At 43.3% G+C, this 27,850-nt stretch overlaps 1 protein-coding gene across 4 annotated transcripts in view; it reads left to right on the plus strand.

Annotated features, from left to right (window-relative positions):
• HRAS (HRas proto-oncogene, GTPase) overlaps nt 1–27,850 on the plus strand; it is a 62,690-nt gene that overhangs the window by 25,080 nt on the left and 9,760 nt on the right. For 3 of the 4 annotated variants that reach the window (XM_081168518.1, XM_081168515.1, XM_081168516.1), the window contains exon 2: nt 23,145–23,299. In XM_081168518.1, coding sequence (XP_081024644.1) covers nt 23,189–23,299 — 111 coding nt within the window. In that variant the 5' untranslated portion in view covers nt 23,145–23,188. Of the gene's footprint in view, nt 1–8,426; nt 8,622–23,144; nt 23,300–27,850 lie in introns of those variants that run through there. The other variant, XM_081168517.1, reaches the window with a different exon arrangement.

The following is a 27,850-nucleotide window of genomic DNA, read 5'->3' on the forward strand; positions in this document are numbered from 1 at the left end:
AAAAAAAGCACATTTTAACCCCTCTTGGTCTGTTTTCTGTTGCGTCTGAATGTTGTTACTGCAGAATAGAGTTCTGAAGAGCAAGTAAATGTACATTCTACCCAATGTAGGTTTGACACTTGCAGACTTGAGCATAAACTCTTTTAACTCTTGTGTGAAAATGGCCAAAGTGTATATCACTTTGTCTATTCTCATATACTGTAAGCTGAACAATTTCTGCTCATGGAAATTATGTCTTTCTCTGGGTTGAGTTTGCTCCCATAAAGGCATGGTGGATGATAGATGGTTTTCTTAAGTCCTTCCTGCTGCTTAGTTGCAAAGCTTTTGAACTTTGCTTGTTGGGGATGGCAGTGGTAATTTATGCTGTTTGTTGGTGGGCTCTCAGTGTTTTAATAATATAGGCAAAAAAGTATTGATCCTCTTTTTCCTCTTGGCAAAGATCAGTAGTGATGAAGAAACAATAAACCCTTTCAAAATGGAGACCTACGTGTGAAGTTGCTCTACTCCTAGAACCTTTATTTCTGCTTTCTGTAAGGGTGCCAAGGTGTTGTAGGGGGTGAAAATGTTAGAGGCAAGTAGCACATATCTTAAACCTGGTTATGTAGACTTTAAACAATATCTCCTCTTCTCCTTTCACCTGGGAGAAATGGTATGATTGATTCTACCATGCTGTCAGTCTTGGCTTCAATCTACTTCAAGCATAAAATAAGTGTTTGATCTGTATGAGCATTATAGCAATGTTGTGATGTCACTGTAAACAATACATTGGTGTAGTCACATTTTGTCTGTTTGGATATTTGCTGCTAGCAGTGTACTATATCAACCTGTGCTATATTCATTATTGGCCTTAAAGGTTGGTGATGGGAAGGGTTTTTTGGGGGAACATTTTGCATTGAATCCAGGTTGTTGGTACTGCTAGGATGTGTCATATTCTGGTTCTCATTGTCTCCGAATTGCTCTATTTACTCAGAGTTGTGCATTTACCCGCACTACTACTCGCAAGTTAGAACTTCAGTCACCTAACCAGGGCCTGGCACATGAACTATCAGAATATGTGTGATGTAATCCATTGCATGAACTCATTGCTTAAAAGCAGCTGGTCTGCCATCAAACCTGAGCAGAAACAGCTGTCTGGCCTCTGCAAGTTGACCCAAATACATAACATCTCTGAGGGACTTTGATTACTTTGTGGACTTGGTGCTGTTGGAGGATTGCACAATGGATATTGGAGTTGGGGAATGTGAAGAAATTCTCTCTCTGTGTGTATAAATGTCTGTAAATGTGTGTGTCTGCAATGTTCTGTGACAATTCGAGGCTTTGTACCGTTATGATATTGCAAACCTGTGTAGCAATAGATCTTGGTAACAAGTTCTGACAGAGAAGAGTGAGACTACCGCTTTGAGATTTTATTAGGTGGAGCTTAGAACAGGTAAATTCACTCGGATTGGCCTGGATGAGAGGAAGACTCCAATTGGCTGGAGGTTGCAGTCATTTGTCAAAGAAAGGCAGTCAGGTTTAGTTAGATGGGATTTTGACAGTTGAGGTGGATGGAAAAAGGGAGTTGATGAGCACAGTGTGAGGGATAGGACCACAGAATAGCTGAGGGGGAAAACTGGCATGTATATTCATAAACAGGGTGTTATTAACAGTTGTCCAGAGTAGATCAAGGAAGAGAGCCAGTGGCTGAGAGGCTGCCCTGGGCAAAGACCTTAAGAGCGGAAGTTTCATTTTTTAAAAAATTGGTGGTTTGGAAGCTCTCTAGCATCAGTAAAGGAGGCCTTATTTACTCCAGAGCACAAACTTTTTAATCAATGTGACTCTTCTTTCAAGTGAACTATCACTTTAGACAGAGTGACGATGCAAGGGAAAGATATGGAAGAGCGCGTTTGCTAATGATTTGTCAGTTCTCTGCTCTTTGGACAAAAGGATTTTTTACAATCTCTTCAAAGATTTATCATTTAAGCGAATGATTAATAGGCTTGAATACAACTAGTTTGGCTACTTCAGTATTGCTCCTGTGAGAATACAAGCATTCTGCATTGCAGGTATGCCAATCAGCTATTCCCATATTCATGAGGTCCAGTGCCAAGGGCCTTCTGGCAGTTCCCTCACCACGAGAAGTGAGGTTGCAGGGAAGCAGGCAGAGGGCCTTCTCGGTAGTGGCACCTGCCCTCTGGAATGCCCTCCTATCAGATACCAAGGAAATAAACAACTACCTGACTTTTAGAAAGCATCTGAAGGCAGCCCTGTTTAGGGAAGTTTTTTATGTTTGCTGTATTTATCATGTTTTTAATATTCTATTGGGAGCTGCCTAGAGTGTCTGGGGAAACCCAGCCAGATGGGCGGGGTATAAATGATTAATAATAATAATAATAATAATAATAATAATAATAATAATAAATTATTAGACATTCACATGCCCTACGCTTAACTTTTGAGGTGAGCTTAATATTGGATAAATAAATAAATGGCAACTGCAGTTGCTAAGTATGGATGAGCAGTCTTTTTTGTTAGTCATGTGCCCTCAAATTTGCCTTTGGTATCTTGGGACTGGTTTCACTATGCATCAACTGCTAGGCATCTTTGCTAGAATCTTAAGTTCATTTCAGTAGTACTGCAACCATACACACACTGTAGAACAAGCCCAGATTCACCTGTTAGGACTGTTGAGTGTAAGCAGACAGAGGGCTGGATTGTAAAAAATACAGAGTTCAGTCCTTCCACATAGAAGTAAGTTTAAAAGATTGCAGAAAATTCACATCGTGGGGCAAGTAATTGGAATATGTTACTAGCAGGTAGCTGTTGAATCTAGATAATCCTGCCATTCCTCTTCTTCAACCCCCACAGTTGGCTAATAGTCTGTAGGATGAGAACAGCAATCCCTGAAGCTTTTGTGAAGCATGACTAATCACAGACTTCAGCACATACAGAGCACACCCAGGCCAACATCTTTCCACAGCATAATCCTGCCCCCATAGCTTTGCACGTCTTTCAGTACATTTGAGCACTCATAAAATTTCTACTTGCTGTCCTAGGTTTGTGAGAAACTGGCAAGCTGCTTTATAGAAAGGGCTGTAATGCATTTGTATGAAGGTTTGTTAATTGAATGCAAAGACCTAAAGTTTTGATGCCCACCTTTTGCTCAGTGTCTAGTTAAAAGACTTAAATGGTGGATATACACTTAATACCCCCAGTACTTAATCATAATTGTACCTCTCTTATAGCGTGTGAATTTTGCCTGTCCTCCCCACGGTGGCATTACATATGATACAGCTGGATTGATGCTGGCCACAGTTAAGGCTAACTGGTGTGCATTCTCTTCACTTATAAAATGATGTCAACCCATATACACTGAGGATGGGACAGGCTGCTTTGGTTACAGCTCTGTCTATAACCCTCTTATGTCATACAGGGTTGGGTGAGACTGCTGCCAAAAGTAAAAGGAGCAACTCTGTAGGCACAGGTAGCTCCAACCAGCATTTGAAATTACCGGGCGCCAGTCACATCTCCACCTGCCTGGCTGCAGTCAGCTGGTCTGACGGGTCCAGTCTGACAGATGCTCTATCCCTGTCAAACACCTGATTTGCCCAGCAGGAAAAGACAAGTCCTTTTTTTTTTTTTTTTTGCTTCTACTGCACTGCCAGGTGAATCAGGTGTTTGGTGGGGTAGAACAGTAGCAAAAGAGCATCTTTGCTGCTGCACTACGTTGCAGACCCCCTGATTCATTGCCTAGACATTTTGTTTTGGTGCCTACAATGGCTCCTAGCATTCTTATCTCAGTTTCTAACACTGCTCCAACCTTTTCCAATAGCGAGCCTCTACAGCTGTGATAGTTGGATGTGGCCTTGCATGACCACGGACTCCTTTCTGGGATCTTCTTGTTCTAATGTCCAAACTAATGTCCTTTTTCTTCCCCCATCTCCAGCTTGTCTGTTCCTGGACTTGTTTCTGTACAAAGCTGAAATAGTATTGATGCTGGTTTCAGTTTTTAAGTTGGAGACAGGTGCCTCATTGGAGGGATCCGCTGTTGGCTTGCTTTGTGTCTGGCTCAGGTTGGTTTTTCTTCCCAAAACCTGAAAAGTTACGAACCTATTAATGTATCCACACTGTTGTAGTGTCTGGGACCAGCCCTTAGCCAGTGCGCAGGAGCCATTTTATGAAACAGAATCCATCTTAGGGCGATGAAACTGTACAGCAGTAGCTGCACCTCATGCTCTCAAACCAATGAGATGGAAGACAAAGGTACCTATGCTACAAGACAAGGATGGTGAACTTTGGGCTCTAGGGCTGAATGCAGTCCTCCAGGCCTCTCTATCTGATTCTTGGGATTCTCCCTGGCCAAGTCATATTTCCCAGGTTTCACCCCTCACCAGTCATATTTTGCACCATCCTTGTGTGTTTGCATGACTGGAAAGTATCGCTGAACACTGATAATACCGTATTTTTTGCACCATAACACTCACTTTTTCCCTCCTAAAAAGTAAGGGGAAATGTCTGTGCGTGTTATGGAGGGAATGCCTACGGGTGGCATGCCTACGGATTTTCCTCCTCTAAAAACTACGTGCGTGTTATGGTCGGGTGCGTGTTATAGAGCGAAAAATACGGTAACTCCTGCTTGCTTGAATGGAGGATTGACAGGGGTGTGTGAGACTTTGTCAAAAGTAACCTATTGTGTAGAGGTAAAATCTACATGTGTTTCACTGCTCACTTTTGCATGGGGCCCCTGGAGGTTGCCCAGAAGGAAACGCAGCCCTTCAACTGAAAGAAGTTCCCAACCCTTCATAAAAGGAAATGGCTACAATATCAAAGTTTCATAGCTGTAACACAGATAGGGATTATGATATTGTGCCACCTTCATGTTCTGTAGCATTGTGTTGAGAACCTATCCATCCTAGACAGGTTATGAAACCTGTAATTACTGTCACTATGGGAAGATCCAGGGGGTGGTGCTGAGATCTTAAATATAGGTGTAAAGTCTAGCAAGTTTTAGGGTTTGTTTGTTTTTGGTTATTGTTCTTCTTCATGTTTGCCAGTTGTTGTGAACACTTGCAGGCTAGTGTGTTTCCCTCTCCTGCTACATTCCCTTTTGCTGTTGTGGTAGGAGAAGATCATTGGAAGACTCCGCCACCTGCATTGATGTTTTTCCTTGTGAACAAGTCTGAGCAAATTAGCTTCACTAGCATAGCAATTTCTAAATGCATTCCTGTGGGTTTTTAATAAGACACCCTCTTTTGGGTACCTCATTGATATCATGGAACTACGAAGAGTGAACAAGAGGTGTGAGAGTATGTTGGACTTGAACTGGAGAGATTCTGTTCAGCCATGAAACTTGTTGGGTGGGGAGCAATTGAATGAAGCAAGACAATGATCTCTCTTTGTATGCGTGTCTTTTTACTAAACATTAGGGAAATCAGTGAGGTTTTGGAACATCTTAAATATATGTTAACCTATTTCAGGAGTTGCTGGCTTCTGCTCATGATAGCCTATATGGAATTGCTCTATGGCACTGTTTATAAACCATTACTGCTATAAGCAAGATTTAAGGCACCAGGATTCCAAGTGTTTGCAAATTCTCATTGGAATGGCACCATCCCATAGTTACCAACATCTGGCCTATTTTGCTACAAACTCTTTTTTATTATTACATTCTTTTTGGATCCATTTTCCTGGATAACAGAAACACAAAGTGATTTACAAATTCAGTATAATACTTGAAATAACCATATGCTCAATACATAAACATTCTACCAGAAGATAGGACACCGGGTAAATACAATATGGCAGAAGATCCATATTGGTTGTTGAATGCTTAACATTCCTGATCTTTATGGCAAATATGCAGAGTAACTGAAGAGTAGGTTTCATATTTTGCTTTTGTAGTTGAAGCCAAATCTTATTAATATTCTTCTTCTTTGGCGAACACCCGTATCTGAGTAAGATTCTCTTCCATGACCACGGTCTTAACAGTGAGTCCATAAGTGACTATGGATGCCAATTCTGGATCCACGCGTCCTTCCACAGTGGAGACATAGGTTTCCGGGTGGCAGCTGGTCACAGTGAGGGGTTGCCAAGCATGCCTTCCTCTTAGCTCTTTTCTCCTTTTTGCCCTGAGTTCATGCTTCTTCAAAGTCCATGTTCTCCAATTGGAGTGCTCGCAGGCCAGAGTTTCCCAGTTATCAGTGCTTATGTTAAATTTTTTAAAAATTTGCCTTGAGAGCATATTTAAACCTCTTTTGTTGTCCACCAGCATTTCGCTTTCCATTCTTGAGTTGGGAATAGAGTAGTTGCTTTGAAAGACGATAATGAGGCATCTGAACAACATGACCAGTCCAACAAAGTTGATGTTGAAGAATCATTGCTTTGACACTGGTGATCTTTGCTTCTTCCAGTACACTGACATTAGTTCACCTGTCTACCCAAGCAATGTGTAAAATTTTTTGGAGACACCATTGATGGAATCTTTCAAGGAGTTGGAAATGGAGTTTATAAGTGGTCCATGTTTCACAAACATAAAGTAAAGTTGGTAGTACAATCGCTTTGTAAACAAGCATTTTGGTTTCCCTGCGCAAGTTCTGGTCCTCAAACACTCTGCGCTTCAGTCGGGAGAAAGCTGCACTTGCAGAGTTCAGGCGATGCTGGATTTTGGCATTGTTGTCGGCCCTTGTGGAAAGATTGGAAAAGTGATTGACACTTTCCAACATTACACCATTAAGTTGGATTTGTGGTACTGCAGAGGGGTTGTTTTTTGCTTGTTGGTGCAGCACTTTGGTTTTTGGGATATTGAGTGATAGGCCAAGTTTTTCATAAGCTTCTGTGAAGATATTTAGGATGGTTTGGAGGTCATCCTCTGAGTGTGCACACATTACATTGTCATTAATAGCAACACGTGTACAAGTCTTGAAATAAATCCACTAAAAAGAGTTACCGTATTTTTCGTCCTATAGGACGCACATTTTCCCCTCCAAAAATGAAGGGGAAATGTGTGTGCTTCCTATGGGGCGAATGCAGGCTTTTGCTGAAGCCTGGAGAGTGAGAGGGGTCGGTGCGCACCGACCCCTCTCACTCTCCAGGCTTCAGGAAGCTCTGCGCAACCCTCGGGAGACCGGCTCCAAGGGTTGTGCAGAGCTGCCTGCAGTCCCGGGCTCAGCGCAGCTCTGTGCAGCCATCGGGTGCGGGGTGCGAAGTCCCGCCCGCTTCCCGATGGCTGCGCAGAGCTGCCTGCAGTCCCGGGCTTAGCGCAGCTCTGCGCAGCCATCAGGAGCGGGGCGCGAAGTCCCGCCCGGTTCCCGATGGCTGCGCAGAGCTGCCTGCAGTCCCGGGCTCAGCGCAGCTCTGCGCGGCCATCGGGAGCTGGGCACGAAGTCCCGCCCGGCTCCCAATGGCTGCGCAGAGCTGCCTCCAGTCCCGGGCTCAGCGCACTTCTACCCATCGCCAGCCCCACAAGCTCGGGGGATAGCGGGGAGGCGGAGCGCGCCTTCCTGCTGTTCCCCGACCTGGTTCTTCCAGCCCCGCACCTGCGGGGGAAATATTTTTTTTTCTTTATTCCCCCCCCAAAAAACTAGGTGCGTCCTATGGGTCGGTGCGTCCTATGGGGTGCAAAATGCGGTATTAATTTTTTTTAAAAAAAGTTTACCTGTTCATCCGCAAACATTGAGACAGAACCAGAAGGAAAAACAGCTGAATTAAAACAAGGAAACACAATAGAAAAACTGAGATTAAGAAATACTGAATCAGAGAGGAGGAAGTATGTTCTTGCCAGTGTTGGAAACAGATATGAAAGCTGGGAGCTAAATGGCACCTTAATCCTAGGTTACAGGCGCAACAGTGGGATGTCAAGGTGTACTTTTTTTACAACAAGAATACAAAGCTGAAAACGAATGAGCTGCAGCTAAAATATTATGTTCATTTTTCACATAGTCTAGTCCTTCCCCTGCCCACCCCCTAATATTCTTAAGAGGGTCTGTTCTCCAGTCTTCCGAGAGTAGCTGGAGACAGAAAAAGGTCCTCCTTTCCTTCCTTTTAATCTGAAATCTTAGGTGCAGTACTGCGCCCAGAGCTCAGAAACTGCTCGTGCTAATGAAATTCCCTGTCACAAAATGCGCCTAGAACAATGGGAGTTTTGAACACTGGTTCTTGCCCAATACATAATTACAATAAATCTTTTTGCCTGGAGAGCACTCAAAAGGGAATGGAAGCCTTTATAGCTTCTAAAAGTTTATTTGGTTATATTGATTTTCTTTAGAGGAACTCAGGCTGCTTTTTTATTCTTTTAAGTGAAGTGGAGCATTGATAGGTTAAAGAGAGAGAGAAACATGTGCATCAGCTGGCTATAGGCTTAGGTCCTCCTGACTGGAGCTTGGCAGGAGGTGGCGGCAGTAGCAGCGGAGGCCTGCAAGGTCTCATGGCAGCAGTAACGGGAGGTGGTGGCAGTAACGGCAACAGTTTGCAAGGCTTCACAGCAGTGACAGAGATTGGCGGCAGTGGATTGCAAAGCCTCGTGACAGCGACTCAAAGTGGCAGCAGTAATGGCATAGGCCTGTGAGACCTCGCAGTGGCGACAGGATTTGGCAGCAGAAGTGGCGGTGGCCTGCTGGGACTCGCAGCAGTGACAGGAGATGATGGTAGTAGCGGAATTCTGCGAGGCCTTGTGGCGGTGGGAGGTGGTGGCGATAGTAATGACAGCTTGCGAGGCCTCATGGCAACACAAACAGTAGGGCTTGCAAGGCCTTGCCGTGGTGGCAAGAAGTGGTGGCACCTGCAAGTCCTGGCGGTAGTGGGAGATGGTAGAAGCTGTGGCAGCCTGCCTCAGCAAGGCCTTGCAGGCCACCTCTGGTTCTGCCACCGTCTCCTGCCATCACCGCAAGGCCTCGGAGGCCGCCATTCCTGCTGCCACCATGACAAGGCCTTGCAGGCTGCCACCACTTCTACTGCCGCCAGCCACTTCTGTGACGAGGCTTCGCAGGCTGCTGATTATTGTGCCAGACTGCTGCTGCTGCTGCTTCTGCCCCCCACCCCCCCAGCTTTTGTTGATCCTACCACCACCAGGCTGCTGCCACTTCTGCCTAGCAGGCCTGCTGGCAGTCCCAGATTATTTGTATACATTATGACTCATCACCATACTTTGGATTGTCTGGAATACCACCCTTTGGTAGCCAAGCCCAAAACCAAAAGTCCTGTTGGGATGCATTTTGGCTTACCTGCTGCTGAAAGTACCCATGAAGTGATTGATAATAACATCATTTATCAGTTTTAGAGCCTTAGCTGGTGATATATTGTGATATTGAAAACCAGTCCAGCCTTGGTTTTAACTTCTGCCTTGGTGAACAGCTTCTTGGGGGTGGGTAATATTTAAAAATCATCCAGTAGATAAAGTTGTTGAAGAAGATCTCATTTCTTAATCAAGACTTTGGTCCTGCGCTACCATAATCAGAAAGGTATTTGTCATAAGTGTTGTAGGAGAGTCTCTTGCTGAAATGCTATCATTAAGCACAGATGGTGATAATTCGTTGGGAGAGGAAATAAATGATACTGAAATTTTGGATCATGAGGCGAGTCGTTGCTTAGCAAATGTGTTGTTCCCAATAAAACACTTTGTGAAGTACAACTGTACTGAAGGATGGCTAATATCATATTCTGCTTTGCCATATGACTTTGATACCAAGTTTGGGTACTTAAAATCTGAATAGTCCAAACACTTTCCACAGTGCCTGAAATTGTAGAAGCCTGACACTCGGAATATCCCAGATGCACGATTCTCCTGCCATTCAATAAAGATGGAACTTAGAAAGTTATCTATAATCCAACATTTAATATCTTTCAGGGGTCATAGAGCCCTGCTAGGAAGGAGAAACAGGAAAAGAAACCTGGGGAATCACATTGAACCAACGTTTCTTCAGGGACGCGGACTTATAAAAAATATTGGGGGGGCCCGGGAAAGCTCATGAATAATAAATAAGCTCATGAATATGCAAATAAAGTGGCGCCGCCTCCTCGTGAGCGAATAGGGGAGAGCGTGCTGCGCCTATTAATCAGCTCCGAAGGAAATTGGGTGGAGCTTTTGCTCGGGAGGGAGGGCAGGAGGCATGCAGCCTGACCCTGTGCATTTTGGGCTGGGGGAGGGGCGGCGATGGCGCTCTGCTGGAGGGGCGCCGGAGATTATTGGGGGGCGGAGCCCCCCCAAACGAATTTTTGAGGGGGCTCGGGCCCCCTCAAGCCCCATGGAGTCGGCGCCTATGCGTTTCTTTATAGCTTATGCTGAAAAGAGCACCAGCATCTTATTGAGGGGTGGTATTAAATTGTGACACTAAAATCTCTGATCCCAAATTTCCACACCTAATGGACAGTGTGTCGCTGTAATGCTCCCACTTCTTTCCAGCAGAGGTTGGCAGTGTTATGTCTGCTCTTGGCCACATTGCTAATATTCTAACCATCACGGTTGTCTGGAAACACCTTGTCATATTTTGCAAAAATGTTGGAGGCTGTAAACTTCAGGATTTGGAATGTAGGACAGCGTCTCACCCAATATGGGGATAGCTTTAGAGAAAACTGAAACATAGGTTTTTAAACTGGGGTTTGGGTTGAGGAAGTGCTGTGCTCTAGAGTTCCAAGTAGTATAGTGATGGTATGATAACTATATAGAGTCTGGTTGTGCAGAGGTTTTTTTGATCAGTAGAGAAGCAAGCAAGGAAGTGAAATGTCTTTACTCATGATGGCGTGCACATTAAATGTGCCCTGAGGCACACTTTGTCCTTTTGCCCGCCTGGAATGCTGTTGCATGTTAGCACATGCATACACACACACCTTTTTCATAAGGCGAGATCGTTTTTACATCTCTTCGTGGAAAGTAAATGATATGGGTTTTAATTATGTCATGATGTTACACTTTATTATCACGTGAAATGTTTAAGGATTATCAGTGCATCTCCTAAGGTTTATCTGCCAATGTTTTGCAGTCCCTGCAGTTCCTACAGCTCCCCCTTTCCAAGGAGCATGGTTCTCTCTCCATCCCCATCCATTTTATCCTAATGCAACCCTATGAGGGTAGACATATGAGATGTGTCTCTTACTGAATTTGCCTGAAGGAAGAAGCAGAGAAAAGGAGGACTCAGAATGGAGCAGCATCAGGAGCATGATAGAACTGGAATGTGCTGGTGGCTCAGTTTGTGTGGCAAGTTCATGTTAACACTCAAGAACTGTTGATTCTTGCATACACATAAGTTTTGGAACTGTTTGCTTTCTGCACGACTTCCTGTCCCTCCTCTCTGTCCTGAATGCCCATATCATTCCTTTAGTACAAAAAGTGTCTTTGCAAATCTGCTACTTAGTGTCCAGTTATGTTTTTCAGCAAAAGAAAGCATGCAAAACAGGCAAGCATCCAGTATGCCTTCTTTTCTAACAAGTGCTTAATATTGTTTTGCAGGAAACATTAAATTTAGATGGATGCTCTAGGAAAAAGAGCATTTTGAAATATAAATGTATTTTTATAGGAGGGGCTGAGGTCCCTCTTATCCCCCCAATAAAATATTTGAGCCCCCCCCCTTGCAAGAAGATCAAACGCATACATTCTTAAGGAAATCAGCCCTGAGTGCTCACTAGAAGGACAGATCCTGAAGCTGAGGCTCCAATACTTTGGCCACCTCATGAGAAGAGAAGACTCCCTGGAAAAGACCCTGATGTTGAGAAAGATGGAGGGCACAAGGAGAAGGGGACGACAGAGGACGAGATGGTTAGACAGTGTTCTCGAAGCTACAAGCATGAGTTTGACCAAACTGCGGGAGGCAGTGGAAGACAGAAGTGCCTGGCGTGCTCTGGTCCATGGGGTCACGAAGAGTCGGACACGACTAAACAACAACCACCCCTGTTATTTTTCTAACATGAGAAAAATCAGAGTTGCAAGCTGTCCCTTGTTCATTGGCTGATCTCAGTCTTGAAGATTTCTCACAATGCCCAGTTTGGGGAAGGGAGATGGAGCTCTGAGAATGGCTCACGGATGAGTGAGCTATTAAGATCACTTTCCACTCAAATAAAGTGTGCTGGCTCATAGACTTGCTGTAGCTCTTTCTGAGATCCTGGATGCTCTGCTGTGTACGGAAAGGACAGCTCAGGATGTAAACAGATGCAGTCAAGGAGTCTAGAGGCTGAATCTGAGATGGGGCCACAGTGGCTCCAGCCCTGCTGCACAGACAAAAACCTGCCTATGAATTTAAAGATTTAAAGTACAGCCCTTAAGTTCAGCATATCAGATTCTGCTTAATTTATTGCCTTGTTGCCAGATTAATTAACCCATGCCTCTGCTAATGCTGCATATAGGCAGACATTAGCTGGGTTGCAGTTTGGGAGCATCTTTAGCATATCCAGGTATTTCTCTTTCTGTGTGCTTACCCTGGAAGTTTGTGCTCCAGCTGGCAAGAAAAGAAAAAGTAGCTATGGCTAAGAGATGAACCCCTTATACCATGGGTCGGCAAACTAAGGCCTGTGGGCCAGATTAGGCCCAATTGCCTTCTAAATCTGGCCTGCGGATGGTCCGGGAATCGCTGCATGGTTCTCCAGTGTGTGAATCACCAGCACACGCTTTCTTTCTCTCTCCCTCTCTCCCCCTCACATGGCGGTGCCATCCCCTCCCCCCTCCTGGCTTCTCCCCGCACTGCTTAGAGGAGGAAGGGGCCTGGGCTTTGTTGGCGCCAGCCCCTCTCCGGAGCCCTTTCGTTCACCGCTCATCATCCCTCCGCCATCCCAGCCCCTGCCACTTGCAAGACACAGGAGCCGCGGTGGGCTGAGCGTTCCTCTCAAGCGGCCGCCATTTAAAGCAGCCCTTCTCCGGAGCCGTTTCACGTGCCGCTCATCATCCCTCATTCATTTTCTTCCTTCAAAATATGGTCTGGCCCCCCACAAGGTCTGAGGGAGAGTGGACAGGCTCCCTGCTGAAAAAGTTTGAGGACCCCTACCTTATACCAAGCTTTGCTGTTTTCCAAAAATCTCTCACTAACCCAGGGCACACATATTTTTATGAGACTGAACTTACACAGTCAATTTTCATAGGAAAACAAGGTGATAAATACATTTAATTATTTGGTGGTTCCTTCCCCAATGAATGCACATTGTGTAGTAAAAGAAGTAGAACACTTCCATTGATAGCATTGCATTTTCCTTATATATGTATAAAGAAACATAATTTCTCCAGATGTGTTGGTTCTGCATTTATCAGACTAGGCAAATGAGGACGTATTAAAGGATTTTTTCCCCTTCATCGAACTGTAGGCAGAACTGTAACTCTGTCAAATGAAACTATGTGAGGACGGGCTCCTTAGTTTAGTGGTTGCTCTTTTTAAGTTGCTTGTAGTCACATACTCCTGAGGTTTCCTAGAAGTGCAGATGGTTCTGGGTGCAACTTGATACTTTCTACTGCTGCAGATAGGAGAAGTCATATCCACAGTTTCTGGGTTGCTGGGGAGCCCATCAGAAGGATGGTGACAAAGCTGATGTATCCTGAATGCAAGAAGGATTGCATGTAAACATTTAGCTAACTGACAGATGAAACTGACCTAAAATGTCATGATTCAAGAAGTGTTCATGTAAGAATGGTGTGTGTGTGTGTTTCATGTCAGACAATGCCAACAGTTCTGTTCCTTTGTAGTTTATATTATCTCTTGCTTTTGAGGGGGACTGTGTCATTTCCAGAGGATTCAGACTAGCTTAGCTTGTCAACAGAGTGAGTTGCCACCCAGATTTATATCTTATCCTGCACAGAAGGCAATATATATACATAGACAAACTCCTTAATGCTCCCCAAAGTCTCATTCTGTAGTTGAGAGATGTCAGGGCAAAGGGTGGCTTTGCACCTGTGTGATTGGACCCGGCTGAAAGCCCATACTACCTTTCTTACTTTAATATTTTTTCCCACTGAGAGAGAAAACCCTAGATTGATTCTTGCAAAATTATATTTATGTATTTAAATGTTTATAGACTGTACTTTCATATAAAATATTGCAAGATACTAATAAAAAGTAATTGTCTACAGCAGTTTTTTATACCTTTCAGAATATATTTTTAATGACTAAAATATTTATTCTTTTTTAAAAAAATAAATAAATCACAATAACCTTTGAATAGCTTCCACTTTGGAAAAACACATCTTACTCCCTTCCATGAAGAAGTTGCATGTTAAGTCAAAAAGGCTATATACAGAATGGAACTAAAACTTCTGAAAATGAGACTGCGTACACACCATACATTTGTAGTACATTATTCCCGCCCCCCAAGAATCTTGGGAATTATAATTTACCCCCAAAGCTACAATTCTCAGCACCATCAACAAACTACAGTTCCAAGGATTATTTGGGGGAAATAATGTGCTTTAAAAATATGGTGCACACACAGTCTGAGTTTGCTTTGCTGAGAGAAAGGGTTAATTTGAATGTATGTTTCTCTTATCGAGCACTGGTCAGTTTTCAGCAGACAATATAGCATCGCTTTGTGCTCTCTTGACTATCAGGCTTGAATTCTGTTCACTAGTGCAAATCTAGAAGGTGGTGGTTTTGACCATCTCTGTTCCTGAAGTGAAGTCTGAAAGAGGCGGAATGAATGGAGAATGGCCAAACCAGATTAGACAGAGTATCTGAAAATGGGTTTCCTAGCAGATATTAGAGCAAGAGTAGCCAATATGTCCTTAGACTACAGTTCCCATCATCCCTGACTGCTGATCATGTTAGTTGAGGCTGGTGTTGTGATCCAACAAGATCTGGAGGGCACCACATTGACTGTTGCAGTGCCAGAGGGAGTACATTAATATTTGTGCATTAAAAGCCTTAGAAGGTCACTGATTATTAAAACATTTATTACCTTGCATGATGTGAAAGACTGTGGTGGAGCATATAGGTCTCTGCTCCAGAGACCTAGGTTCAATTCTAAGCCATGAAGTTCACAGGGTGACTTTTAGCAAGTGAAGTTGCTATCTTGTGGACTAATCTGCCTTTCAGGGTTTTGAGGATAAAACAGAATAATGCCATGTTTGCAGCCCAGAGTTTCTTGAAGAAAGGGTAGGAACCAGGTCTGACTATTTAAATACAGTGGTACCTCGGGTTGCATACGCTTCAGGTTACAGACTCCGCTAACCCAGAAATAGTGCTTCAGGATGAGAACAGAAATCGTGCTCTGGCGGCACGGCGGCAGCAGGAGGCCCCATTAGCTAAAGTCATGCTTCAGGTTAAGAACAGTTTCAGGTTAAGAACAGACCTCCAGAACGAATTAAGTACTTAACCCGAGGTACCACTGTAATGTGATTTAAGGCACATCAAGTTTCAATATTTCAGTGGGAGAGTTGAACATGTGTTTAACTCTTGTTGATATCAGTGGAATTTTAAAGCTGCTTAACTTTGGCTGCATTATGCCCTGGGTGTGTTTTTGAAATTTACTTTGTTACTTCTGCAATCTGCCATGGGATGATGGGTCACAGCAGTGGAGGATGTTTTGAGGCAATTTGGCACAGCTGGCTTACTACATAATAAATGTACCTTTTGTTTCTCATTTCCACATAGTCTGTCTTGCTTTCTTCAAGGATGAGCTGCAGTTGTGGAGATATCTTGTGGTAGTTCAAGCGCTTGGAAAATATTTTGTACATCAAGGCTGCTATTGCTACCTGAAATCTGGTTGCACGAGGGTCACAGGTGCCAGTTTTCTGCACATGCACACAGTATGACTAATAATGAGGAATGACTCTTTATAATCACCCACTCCTTTTCAGTTTTTCTTTTAAAATAACACCTTTTCCTGGGCTTGAGCACATCTGTCAAAATGGACCAGACTGCATTGAAGATCACTCCCTGCAGAAAAGCTGGTCTGCCCCCCATCCCCCGCCATGGTCTGAAATCAATTGGATAGTTGCTGGCTTGTTGGCAACAGCCATGAACATTTATGGTGATTATCTCTAGCTAGGAGCCCAGCATAAAGTGGAAGAACCCTGCCTCAGTTTCTCCCATGCATCATGGAAAACTCTTGAGGGGGAGGAGTCTTCCATCCTGCTAGGTGGGAGAAACAGATTCTGTTCCTCCTCTAAGAGGAGAATTCAGAGGAAGGGGAGGGTTCAGCCTCACTTTGCACCACACTTTGATGATACTTGGAAACCGTTCAATTTTTTCCTCATCACTGCAGTGGTACCTCAGTTTAAGAACATCCCTGTTTACGAACTATTCGGTTTATGAATTCCGCAAAACCAGAAGTAGTGTCCCGGTTTTCGAATTTTACCTCAGTCTTAGAATGGAAGCTGAATGGTGGAAGGGCACCGGCAGCGGGAGTCCTCATCAGGGAAAGTGTTCCTTGGTTTAAGAACGGACTTCCAGAACTGATTAAGTTTGAAAACCGAGGTATCACTGTACTTAGTTTATCTAAAGTATGGTATGAAATGGAAAACTGACCTCTTCTCCCACATTCTTTGTGTTCTTTGGGCAGGAGTGGATCTCCGCCACTGGATATCAGACTTTTGTAACTGAAAATAAACTGTAAGAAGTACTGATTATATGTTAGAATATTATTAGAATAGTGTTGTTTCCCCAGTTATATGGCTATTGGATGTTCCGTTTGATGTTCTGTTGGTTATAGTTTCTGATTCTAAAAGCAAATGAGTTGCTTCTAGCTCATGTATTTCTCTCACCACACGCCCCCCCTTAGTTCCATAAACTCACCCCCTGTGCCCCTCTACCCTACCTTATAAAAAGGCATTATTCAGAAAAGCGCTTTGCACGACCCACTAAGGAAAATAATAACACAATAAAATTTAACAGTAGCAATTAATTGCACATGTAAGTCAAAATCGTATTCAAATTGTTTAGTTTAATTAATTCGAGAAAAGTGATGAACTTGATCTAATGATACCAGCTTTTCAAAATCTGATAGCCATTCACACCTCCAGCAGCTTCTGTTGCCCCCATGCCTCTTACCCATAACCCCGCTGCTCCCCAGGAAGCTGTACCCCCCACTTTGGGAACCCCTGCTGTACTACATATTTTTCTTGCTGCTCCCTAACTCTTGAGTTGTAGCGCCAGTCCTGTGTGCCTGCCTGCTTGTAAGGCTCACTTGTGTTCCCTTTGTGACAAGGTGATGATCTGATTGGAATAATTGGAGAGCAGTGGGCTTATCCTCAGCATGGGCATTGTGTTACCTCCACTGGAGAGGGAAGCTTAGCACTATAGGGATGCTGTGGGCTCCAAGGAGACAGAAACAAACTGCTTTCCGTGCATATGTGGGGCCTTTTTGTGCAAGATGGCTGTGTGTACAGCATGGATGAACATCAAAAAAGAATTCAGGATCCTAAAACCTTCCTCTGTGTGCCACTAATTAGGCCATTAATGTGACCGTTTTCCTCTGCATAAAGGAGACGGTTATGGGAGTATAGGCACCGCTGTGCCAGTTGCCTCTAATGCTGATCAGTACTTAATCTGCATGAATGAAATTAATTGCTGAATCACAGCAGAGTTAAAACCAAAGTTTGAAGTGGGTTTCAGGTTGAAACAAAACCTGGTTGCCACTGATGTAACACTCTGTCTGCATAACCACTTCATTGTGGTTAAAATAATCCATGGAATTGGCATGGGGGAATTAAGCCAGGAGCACATGGCAATCTTCCAATCTCCTCACCATGATGAGAACGAGTGATGTTACACCTGCACAAGAGACAGGTTCCCACATATTGAAATCAGAAGTTGTCACATCCTGGAAATAATAGAGAATTAGTGAACTGCAAAATGTTGCCATGTGGGGCTTTGGCGAAGGTTGTTTAGGAGGGTATTTTGTATGTAGGAAGGGCTCACAACCTTTTTATCTTTCAAAACATGCAAAGAGTAGTCAGCTCATGTTCTTCTCCCCAACCCAAAACTAATTACACCATACAGTGTTAAGATACTTACGAACAACAGCCTACACTTGATAAAAAATGTGTTGTAATAGGGATGGGGGAGAACCTTGCATATGTGTATATCCTCTTATATTGGTGGGTGTGCATATGTTTGAAATAAAAACACCACTTGGAAGTTCTAATACAGGTCATTAGTTTTAATTTTACAGCTGTGCATGATTTCACATGATTTTTTCTCCCCCCACCCCCCAAAAAGAGGAAATGGCATGAAGCAGTCTGGAGCAGTGAGAGGGGGCATTACTATGCTGTGGTGGAAAGATGAGGCCAATATGAATTTCTAAAAATATTGATGCCAGGGCTTAAGCCTACCTGAACTATGCTTATCACTTCTGCAAGATCAACATCGGTGCATGAGAAGCTGTGGCTTACAAGTCCTTAGGAATTGTGTGCCGCATACTGGGATGAAACTGTTCTGCAATGTTATTTCACATATCTAAATCCCCCCCTTCCCATTTAGGGAAGCCTATCTTGCCTCCTCTCTCTATTGGACTTCCAATGTGGCAAGGGCTTTTCTATTCTGCAGGCCAGACGTACCTTTCGCCTATTCTGAGGTATGGTGTTATTGCTGTATTGCTCTTAGTTTTTCAGCTGGCTGCCTGTTTTTACCATTTCTTTGATTTTGCATGTATTTGCATTTTAACCGTTTTCTTATTAACTACTTTGGTTTCTTTCGACAAGTGGTGTATACATATATCGTAAACTGAAATAAAACATTGCCACCACTTGTTAGAAGATAGCTGTTCAGAGGTGGTGTGGTAGCGGAGCGTGTGAAATCCACAAATCAGCTCTTTCAAGAGGCTGCCTTGGCCTGCCTGTTGCAGTCAGCACTTGCCTTGTGGGAATGGATACAAGCCTGCCTTACGGAGCTGCTGTAAGGATTATGGAGCTAGTGCTTATGAAGCTTTTGGAAAATATAAAGTGCAATTTAAACGTTAAGTATCATAACAGGAGTCAGCTCAGATACCAAGGTGAAGCCCTACTCAAGTGTTAAGCCCCTGGATGAGAGCAGGCATGTGTTTACTTTGAAACAATTTTCTGTCCCTTCGACAAAAAGATTTTGTTAGCGACTGTCAAGAGGTGTGATCCTCTACTCTGTTGAAGATTTGATGGCTCCCTCCATGCTGATTTGCCTTCTCAGTCCATTAGATCTATGCACAGCAGTAGGAGGCAAAGTAGTTGAAGAAGCCTGACCTTGTCCTATAACAATGAACTTGTGTGCAGAGGTAGCATCCCAGAGAAAAGGACCCTGAATAAGTAACAAGCTTGTGTTTTGTAGGTAGCCACTTTTGCAGTGGAAACATTCCAGTAGGCCTTGGAAGTTTTCCTGAAGCTGAGAAGGCAAGGGAACCTCTTCTGTTATATCTACCTATCTAAAAGACTTTTTTTAAAATAAGATATTTATTAAAAGTTTTTTGGATATAAGAAAAAAATGAAAAATAAACATACAGAATAATAAACAATTAAAAACACACATTAATTTTCAGTGACATAACTTCCATACCCTTATTTCCTCCGACTTCCTCATACTTCCCTTCTTTGTATTCCAGTTCAACCTGTTAGTTCAGCAAATCCTTACCATTAAACTTTTACCCATTTATAATCCTTTTTTCATGTCTCCTAAAGCATTACAGCTGGAAACCACTTAGTTTCTATCCAACATCTTTCTAACATTCATTCATTTTACAATATTTCTTTAAATAGTCCTTAAATACCTATCTAAAAGACTTGGTGAAAAATTAAGCTAAGATCAACAACAACAACAACAATCAAAGTACATAATGGAAAGTCTGTGGGATCTTGATGCCTGTGCTTCTACGCCAGGGGCCACCTGCACTGGTCATATATTTTTGCTGAGCCTGAACAAAGATGAAAACAGGACCAGCTCCTCCCTGTGAGCAGTTCCAACCAGTGAGAGGAAATGGAAGCAGCCGTGCAACAGGCACACACAGTTTCAGATCATTAGCATTTGACCCTTTTTGTTGGCTTCTGGCAGGCAGAAGCTAGGGATGATGATGGGCTGCTTTTCTTTTTTCAATACTCAGGCTTTTAGGGGTTTCCCCCCTCCATCTGCTTAGACATGACTGTTCTTTTTTCCATAGAAATATTGTGAAGTAGCTAAAGCTTGGGGGTGGAATCCTGCTGAAAATGGCAGAGCTAATTTGAAAAGCACTTTCTGCTTCTCCCTCCCCCAGATACACAGCAGAGGTTGCGGATAGCCATGCCTAGTGCATTTTTGTTTGACTGTCAGCTTCTTCCAGCTGGCATGGGGGGCTCCTCATTACAATGTCTCTCATTCTGAAATTGGGGAGTATCCCATGGAGAATTAATTAGTTCCGTGTTGCCCGCTCTTCTGTGAGAATTGAGCTGAGGCTGAGGAGAGTAGGCAGAAGGAGCAGGGATGTGGCCCCTCTGAAGCCTTGCGTCAGGGATGTGGAGGTTAGGAAGAAGATGAGCATAGGAAACTGCCTTATGCTGAGTGAGACCTTTGGTCCATCTAACTCAGTGTTGTTTACACTGACCGGCAACGGCTCCAGAATTTCTGACTAGGATCTCCCTCATCCCTGCCTGAAGTTGCCAGGGATTAAGACTAGGACCTTCCATATACACAGAAGATGCTGTGCCACTGAGGTGTGGCCCTTTCCCAAATGGACCATAAACAGATGCTGTTGAACTACAGCTCCTGTCAACCTCAGCCAACATGACTAGTGGCCAGGGATGATGGGAGTTGTGGCCTTCCAGGTATTGCTGCAGCTTGTACGTTTCCCATCTCTGCTTTAAGCTAACCAGAGAAGCACTGTTGCATCCCCATGGCATTTGGAGTTTCTGGTAGGAAATACGAGGGGCTTTTCTCTTTGGAGCCCCTGAGAATTTTCATTGAGAATGTTCTGGAAGAGGGGTGCCGCCTAATGTGAGCAAGCCCCCAGCTTTGTTTATTTAAGACTGGACCTCTTAATTGTTTCTGCTTCTCTGTTGTGTCTGTAGTTTTAGTAAGTTAAATTGAAATGTACTGTTCCTACATTTTTGTTATCAAGTTACATAAGCCGCCCTGAGGGCACTCTGGGGCCATATGGCGGGGGTATCAGTATAATAAATGATAAAGGAGAAATGGGATAAAAGGCACTTTGCTGCTGTTTTTCAGTTCTGCTACTGAGTGCCTGTGTCTGATCTTAATGCCATTAATGGAAACTTGCCATCAAAAGGCATAATGCAGAGTATCAAGAGAAAAATTAAATTGTTTCCTTCTGCCCATGGAAAATGTATGCAATTCCAGTAGTGTTAAAGTAATAGTAATAGTAATTTATTATTTGTACCCTGCCCAACAGTGATTAAAAATACATTAAAATGTCACACATTAAAAACTTCCCCAAACAGGGCTGCCTTCGGATGTCTTCTAAATGTCAGGTAGTTATTTATCTATTTGACATTTGCTGGGAGGGCATTCCACAGGGCGGGTGCCACTACCGATAAGGCCCTCTGCCTGATTCCCTGTAACTTGGCTTCTCGCAGTGAGGGAACCGCTAGAAGGCCCTCGGCGCTGGACCTCAGCATCCTGGCAGAACGATGGGGGTGGAGACACTCCTTCAGGTATACTGGGCCGAGGCCGTTTAGGGCTTTAAAGGTCAACACCAACACTTTGAATTGTGCTCGGAAACGTACTGCAAATATAAAGACAATTCCTCTCAAAAATAGGACATGAAAAAGGGCTGGAGAAAATGGAAGCTGTTATGAATAAGGACCAGGTCACAGAACATATTTTGTCTACATATGAGCAGTCAGAATCGTCTTCAGCCACATGTTTGCAATGGGCAAACGTAATGTGTGATCATACAGCTGGCACCAAGTCCCTTAATTATGGCAGCACTTATTTCAGTCACTGTGGTTGTAGGAATTGCTGCTAATTCTCTCCATGATTTACCCCCTTTTTACATTGCATTACATTTGCATGAATGGTGGGGGAGGGTTGTTGCTGTTATTGATGTTAATTTTTTGTATCTTTATTTTAGATCTTATGATTTATGTGGAAATAGTTCACTTTGGTTGTATATTTTTGATATTTTGTTTATTGTTTGTGACCACTTTTGTTATGCTGTAATTATGTATTTTTTCCTGTTGTAAGCCTCCTTGAGTGTGGTTTGGCCTATGGAAAGGCAGCATACAAACAAAATTATGTCTGTATGCATACAAGAAGTGACCAGGACTTGTAGCAGTAGCATCAAAAAAGTATTTTATGAATCTCCTTCCTTGTTAGTCTCTAGACCATTTAAATAAAAAATAGCTTTAAAAACAATGCAAAAACTGATAACTGAAGATAGGTGTGTGTGTTCTGTATTGTTTTTAAACCTCAGGCAGCCATGTTGAAAGCCCTGCTCCAAGTAACTATAGACCAGGCTTCTAAAAAATTAGAATCTTCAAGGAGAAATTCTCCTGCAGAACGCAGTGACCTTCTGAGAATACAAGGAGTAAGATGGTCTCTCAAATAACCGGGTAATATGCAAGTAATGTGAATTGCCCCCCAAAATGTCTATGAAATTGCCTAGCAATGACAGTTAATTTTCAACATTGATAATAATCATTCTTCATTGTTGAGAGAGAAAACTTCATCATAACACATGAAAGAGCAAAGCAGGCATTCTGTGTCACTAGTAGTAGCCCATTTTTTCGTGTGCAAAGTGTTTATCTCATTTTGTCTTTTTTGCATTGGCCATGTGAAAGGCTAAGTTAGTCAAGACAGGGAGGGGTGGGGTTTGAAGCCTGTCCAAACTACACTCTTCATCATCTGCACTGTTCTGACAATGTATTTTAAAGCAAACAACTAAGCATTGATTTAACTGAGCCTGAATAATGAATATCCATTTCTTGCTTCGTGCCCGTGCTTCGCTTTGCCTGCTCATTGTTTACATAATTCCTTAAAAGGGCTCTAATAAGAGGGCTTTAATCCCCTCCAGGGCTTCTGGGTGGGTGTTGAGGGCTGTCCACATTCCTGTAATGACAGCAATCTGCAACTAGCTGGGTCTTGTACCAGCAGAATAACCTGAATAGACCGCTGACCTTGACTACCAAGTGCCTTTGCTGTAGCTGCTTTTGCTTTGCTCCAGAGGCTCTTGCGTCGTCATGCTGTGATGCTGTTAACTGTGCCATGGTGTCAAGTAGCATTAATGGCAAATAGTTGTGTTAAGGGTGGGGCTGAGGAGTTCATCCAATATTCATGTGCTTTATATCCAATTCTCTTCTCTTTCAGGCCGCTGTGTTTTGAGGGAACCCTGAACCGGGGTTGACCAGAAGATGACTGAGTACAAGCTGGTGGTAGTTGGGGCAGGAGGCGTAGGGAAAAGTGCTTTGACCATTCAGCTTATCCAGAACCATTTTGTTGATGAGTATGATCCCACGATAGAGGTAAGCACCTGCTCATGTTCAAAACTAACCCATAGACATTTATTTTTAATCTCCCTCCCCCTTTAGCCTTGGTTGTCTTTGCATCCATCATAGGCTCCTACGAAAGCAGTCAAATACAAAGCTTAACCCAACTTCAGAAGCAGTTTATAGAAGAAAAGCAAAAGCTCTCCTTCCTTGCACAGTGGCCATGGAATAATAAGCACAGTAGGAGAGATGCTGTGGAGGAGACACAAAGTCAATTTGAAATCAATCCTACTTGAAAGAGAATGGCTGGTAAAAAAATATTTACCAGCCACCATGAGCTCCACCACTTTTTGAGCTTGTGGCAACGTTAATTATTGCCATGCTTTCTCCTTGTGGATAAGGTATTAGCCAGAGAGTTTGCAAACCTGAGTCACCTCTGGTGCAAGTTTTGTATGTTAATCTACACATTCAATAAATTCACAAGACAGTCATTCTGAAACAGTACAACTCCAGGTTGCCAGTGGGAGATTGCAAAAGTTTTTTAATGGTCTCCATGGGAAAAATCTCTGCATGTGAGAAATCAGGGAGAGGTGTGTTTGCAGTGGCGGGTATTGTGATTGTCCTTTTCACCTGCAGCCATTGCTCTTGGCATGCTGTTCATAAAACACATATGGTTGGTTGACTGACCAAACCCAAAGAGTGCTCATCCTGGAAAAAAGTGATAAGTGGGGTTCTGCCTCAGGGTTCTATCCTGGGCCTGGTGTTGTTCAATGTCTTTATGAACGACTTGGATGAAGTTATAATTGAGGGGATGCTCATCAGATTTGCAGATGATGCCAATCTGGGAGGGGTAGCCAATGCCACAAAATACAGAATTGGGATTCAAGATGACCTGAACAGATTAGAGAAGCTATACCGATGGCTTCAAGTTATAAGAAAGGAGATTCCAACTAAACATCAGCAAGAACTTTCCAATGGCAAGAGCTATTCGACAGTGGAACAGCATCCCACGAGAGATGGTGGGCTCTCCTTCCTTGGAGGTTTTTAAGCAGAGGTTGGATGGCCATCTGTCATGGATGCCTTAGTTGAGATTCTTGCATTGCAGGCGGTTGGGCTCAGGGTCCCTTCCAATTCTATGGTTCTATGAGATACACACCCACACTTAGGTGGAATATAAATAGCTTAAATAAAAACATTTTTATATACACACCCACTCACACCTCCAAACCCTACACACACACACATGTACATGTGTATGCCACATACATATGTGCACACCTGCATATAACCTTTGGGCTTCCTTCAGCAATCTCATGTGGCGCCTGTCCCAGATTTTCCTTGCAAAGAGAGAAGTTGAAAGATTGCTTTTGCATCACCCTGATACAGAATGTTTCCCTCCATAGCCTTGAGGGGCTAAAGTGTTATATAACCCAGAAGCTATCTTTCTCCCCCCCCCCCCATAGGTTGTCTGGGGAAGAACCTTTGGGGTGCATTAAAATGGGAACAAAGATACCTGGGAGTTGGAGTTCTTATAAATAAATTCTGCTAATGCAAAATTAAGTGAGAATTGGTGACTTGTTTGAGGCCTCTTGCATTCATTCACATTTGCTAAGGTCATTCCACCAGCATTTAAGGATTCCAAAGGTGCTTAACCAGGCATAAGCCCTCCAGATGTTTGGGACTACAACTCCCATCATCCCTAGCTAACAGGACCAGTGGTCAGGGATGATTTCCCAGACCTTAAATATGGTCCTCAAAACCTGAGACCTCATCAGCATTTTTAAGGTTCTAATTGTTCATTTAATGAGGTGTTGATATCAGTAGTGTAAAGCAGCACATCTCCCACATTTTCAGAATTTGTACTTACAGAACTGATTTATATAGAGATGATCTCATCAGCAGACTTTCCATTCTTTACAACCTTTGGCCCTTTTGTTGTTGCGGTGGGGGAATGTATTTTTTTCTTCAGATTTCTGAACTTGGAACTTTCTTCAGCTGTCGGAGCATTATTAAAATTTGCTTTTTGACTAAGAGAAGTATTAAAATACTTTCTTTTTGGTAGGGAGTTGGTTTTGCTTCCTCTGTGTCTCTCAGTTTAGCTTTCTCTTCTCTTATTTTGCTTTTATTTACTACTTGCAGTTCTTCCAGTACAATGAAAACGTGCTGAGTAAAGCTTATTCATATAACCCCAACCACTGCCTAGCATCATGCATTTTGATTAGGGGAAGGAGGGAGGGAATGGGGTAGGCACTGTGACACAGTCGCTGACTATGTTGCTTTAAGTTCCGGTGTCACAGCAGCGTTGGGAAACTGGATCTAGCTGGTGGGCTGAACCTTTATCTCCCCTGGGGGCCAAGTTTAACATCAGGTGGCGTGTTTTTGCCTGTGTGGGTTAGCAGCTGATTGTCTGGGCTTGCAAAGCACCTCCCTTGGAGCTGTGCAGGCCCCAACTGTCAGTTGATTGGCAACGCTTGCAAGCCCTCCTTTGGCCCAGTTGTGTCTTTACTTCTCCCACCCAAGTGTAGGGCAGGTGGTTGTGGTTTGACCAAAGCAGCCTCATGGCCCAAGTTGGGGAGGCCTGGTGGTCTCAGAATATAACATCTGGTGTAAGGCAGGTGGGTGTGACTTGGCCAAAACTACCTTGTGGGCCTGATTACTTTTGCAGATTGGAGCTTCCCTCAGGGATCTTCTCTTCCTTATGAGCCCCTTGACTGGTGTGAGCTGATGTTCCCTTTTGGTTTGTTTTTAAAACATCTGTGCTCTTGCTGCGCTTCCAAGCAGTCTAATCAGTCGCAGGATTCCAAGGCAGGATTCTCCTACCATGCTGAATCCCAGTTAGTCTTTTAACTGCAAGAATGGTGGCTGAGAAAAACTGGGGGGGACAATGGATCTGGCTAATAATGACAAAATGGACAAACTGGATATGTGTGCATGTTTACTAAAAAAATAAGTCCCTTTTTGTGAATTGATACATACTCCCAGGTAACTGCATAGGATTGCAGCCCTACTCAGTTATTTTTGGAATTAAAAAGTTCAGCGCTAAGGATCTGTATATGCATTGGTTCTGTTTTCCTTGTGAGAAGTTGATGTAAATGAAAACATACAATTATTATGCAATTACATTATGATGTGAATTATGCAATTAAATTATGATGTAAATGCAAACATCTTCTACGGAAACAATTAGCAGGATAAGGCTATCATGTAATTAGTGATCTAGTAATATGGGATATGTCTGCAAATGATTGTCTTGTGCATTGTAGAATTGAATATTTCAGGTGCAGCTGCAGAATCCTGAGAACCTTTACTTAATTAAAAAAAAGACCACAGTTCTAGCCTTTTGGTTGTGAAGAATGCTTTGAAAACATGCTCATTTAGCCTGCTTACAGATTAAGGGCTGGTTGTGCAATGACTGGGAGCTAAATGTGTAAACTGTTTTATGTGGTGTGTGTAATCTGTGTTAGAAAAAGTTTCACATGATCACATCATTAGGTACTGAACCAGTTGACAGATGAATGTGCAGGTGGGAACTTGCCATTAGAAGCCAGAAAGGGTCTGTGAAGGTTTCTATACTGTGATCTAATTTGATATCCCTTATTTTGATTGTGGGGATTGGGGTATTCTTTTGGAGAGGTTTCCTCCCCTTCCTCAAAAGTAGATGTACGCACCCTCAGCCTGAGCCACACTGAAGCAAGCTGCATCTGTATACAAAGATGGGAACACAGTGCTGGAGCAACCAAAGAGACCATTTCCATTACGCTTCTGAAAAGCCATTGGGGAGGCAGCTGATACATTATTGATGGGGTTATATAAATGCCTCTCTCTCTCCCCCTCTCTCATGAAAGAGTGAGATGCCAGTCACCTTGAAAGCAGCTGGCATCAAGCCAAGCAATCACTCAGTGTTCTTGGGCTTTTCAGTTATTGTTCTGTCTCCCAGGTCCCCCTTGGAGAGTTAGTTACTAGGATGGTCACAGTGAAGCATATCTTAGAAGCATATCTGGGCAGTTTCTGAATATTTAAAGAGTGGACTGTGGGATTCAGCAGCTGATATATATACCTTTGTTTGTGTCAGAACAGTAACACTCTAGTGAATTAATAGGTATGCTTCTGGTTTCCAAAGGAATTTGGAGGCCCCTTCTTAATGTTTGGTTCTTTTTGGAAGTCAAGCCGTTCACTTCCTCGCCCCTTGGTTTTCCTCCAGGAGCAAGGGGCAGCTATGCACAGTGTACATTATTCAGATAGTTCTGGGGTAGTGAGGCATATGGTGGGAGTGTGCATGTGCCTTATCCTCGGTGTTGCTGTGTTCTGCTGCTGCCTTTTCCCCTCAGCTCTAGCAAGCACAGTTTCACTTTTCAGGTTGCTAGGCAGAAAGTTGAAAACCAGAAACTCCAAGGTAGTGTACTAAAGGTGGAAAAGGAGATCGCATAAAAGCTGAATGAATTTATTTGCCTCTGACTTTACTGTGGAAGATAAGGGCGGATGAACTGTGTGTGAACTCACTTTTTCAGGGAGTCCATAGCCCTTCAAAAGTTGTCATCACAGAAGTACCTGGTAAATTACTATATCCCATTTAGAAGTATTTCTCAG

The sequence above is a fragment of the Podarcis bocagei genome, assembly GCF_964188305.1.
Source record: "Podarcis bocagei genome assembly, chromosome: 1".
In the NCBI taxonomy this organism is placed as follows: Eukaryota; Metazoa; Chordata; class Lepidosauria; order Squamata; family Lacertidae; genus Podarcis; species Podarcis bocagei.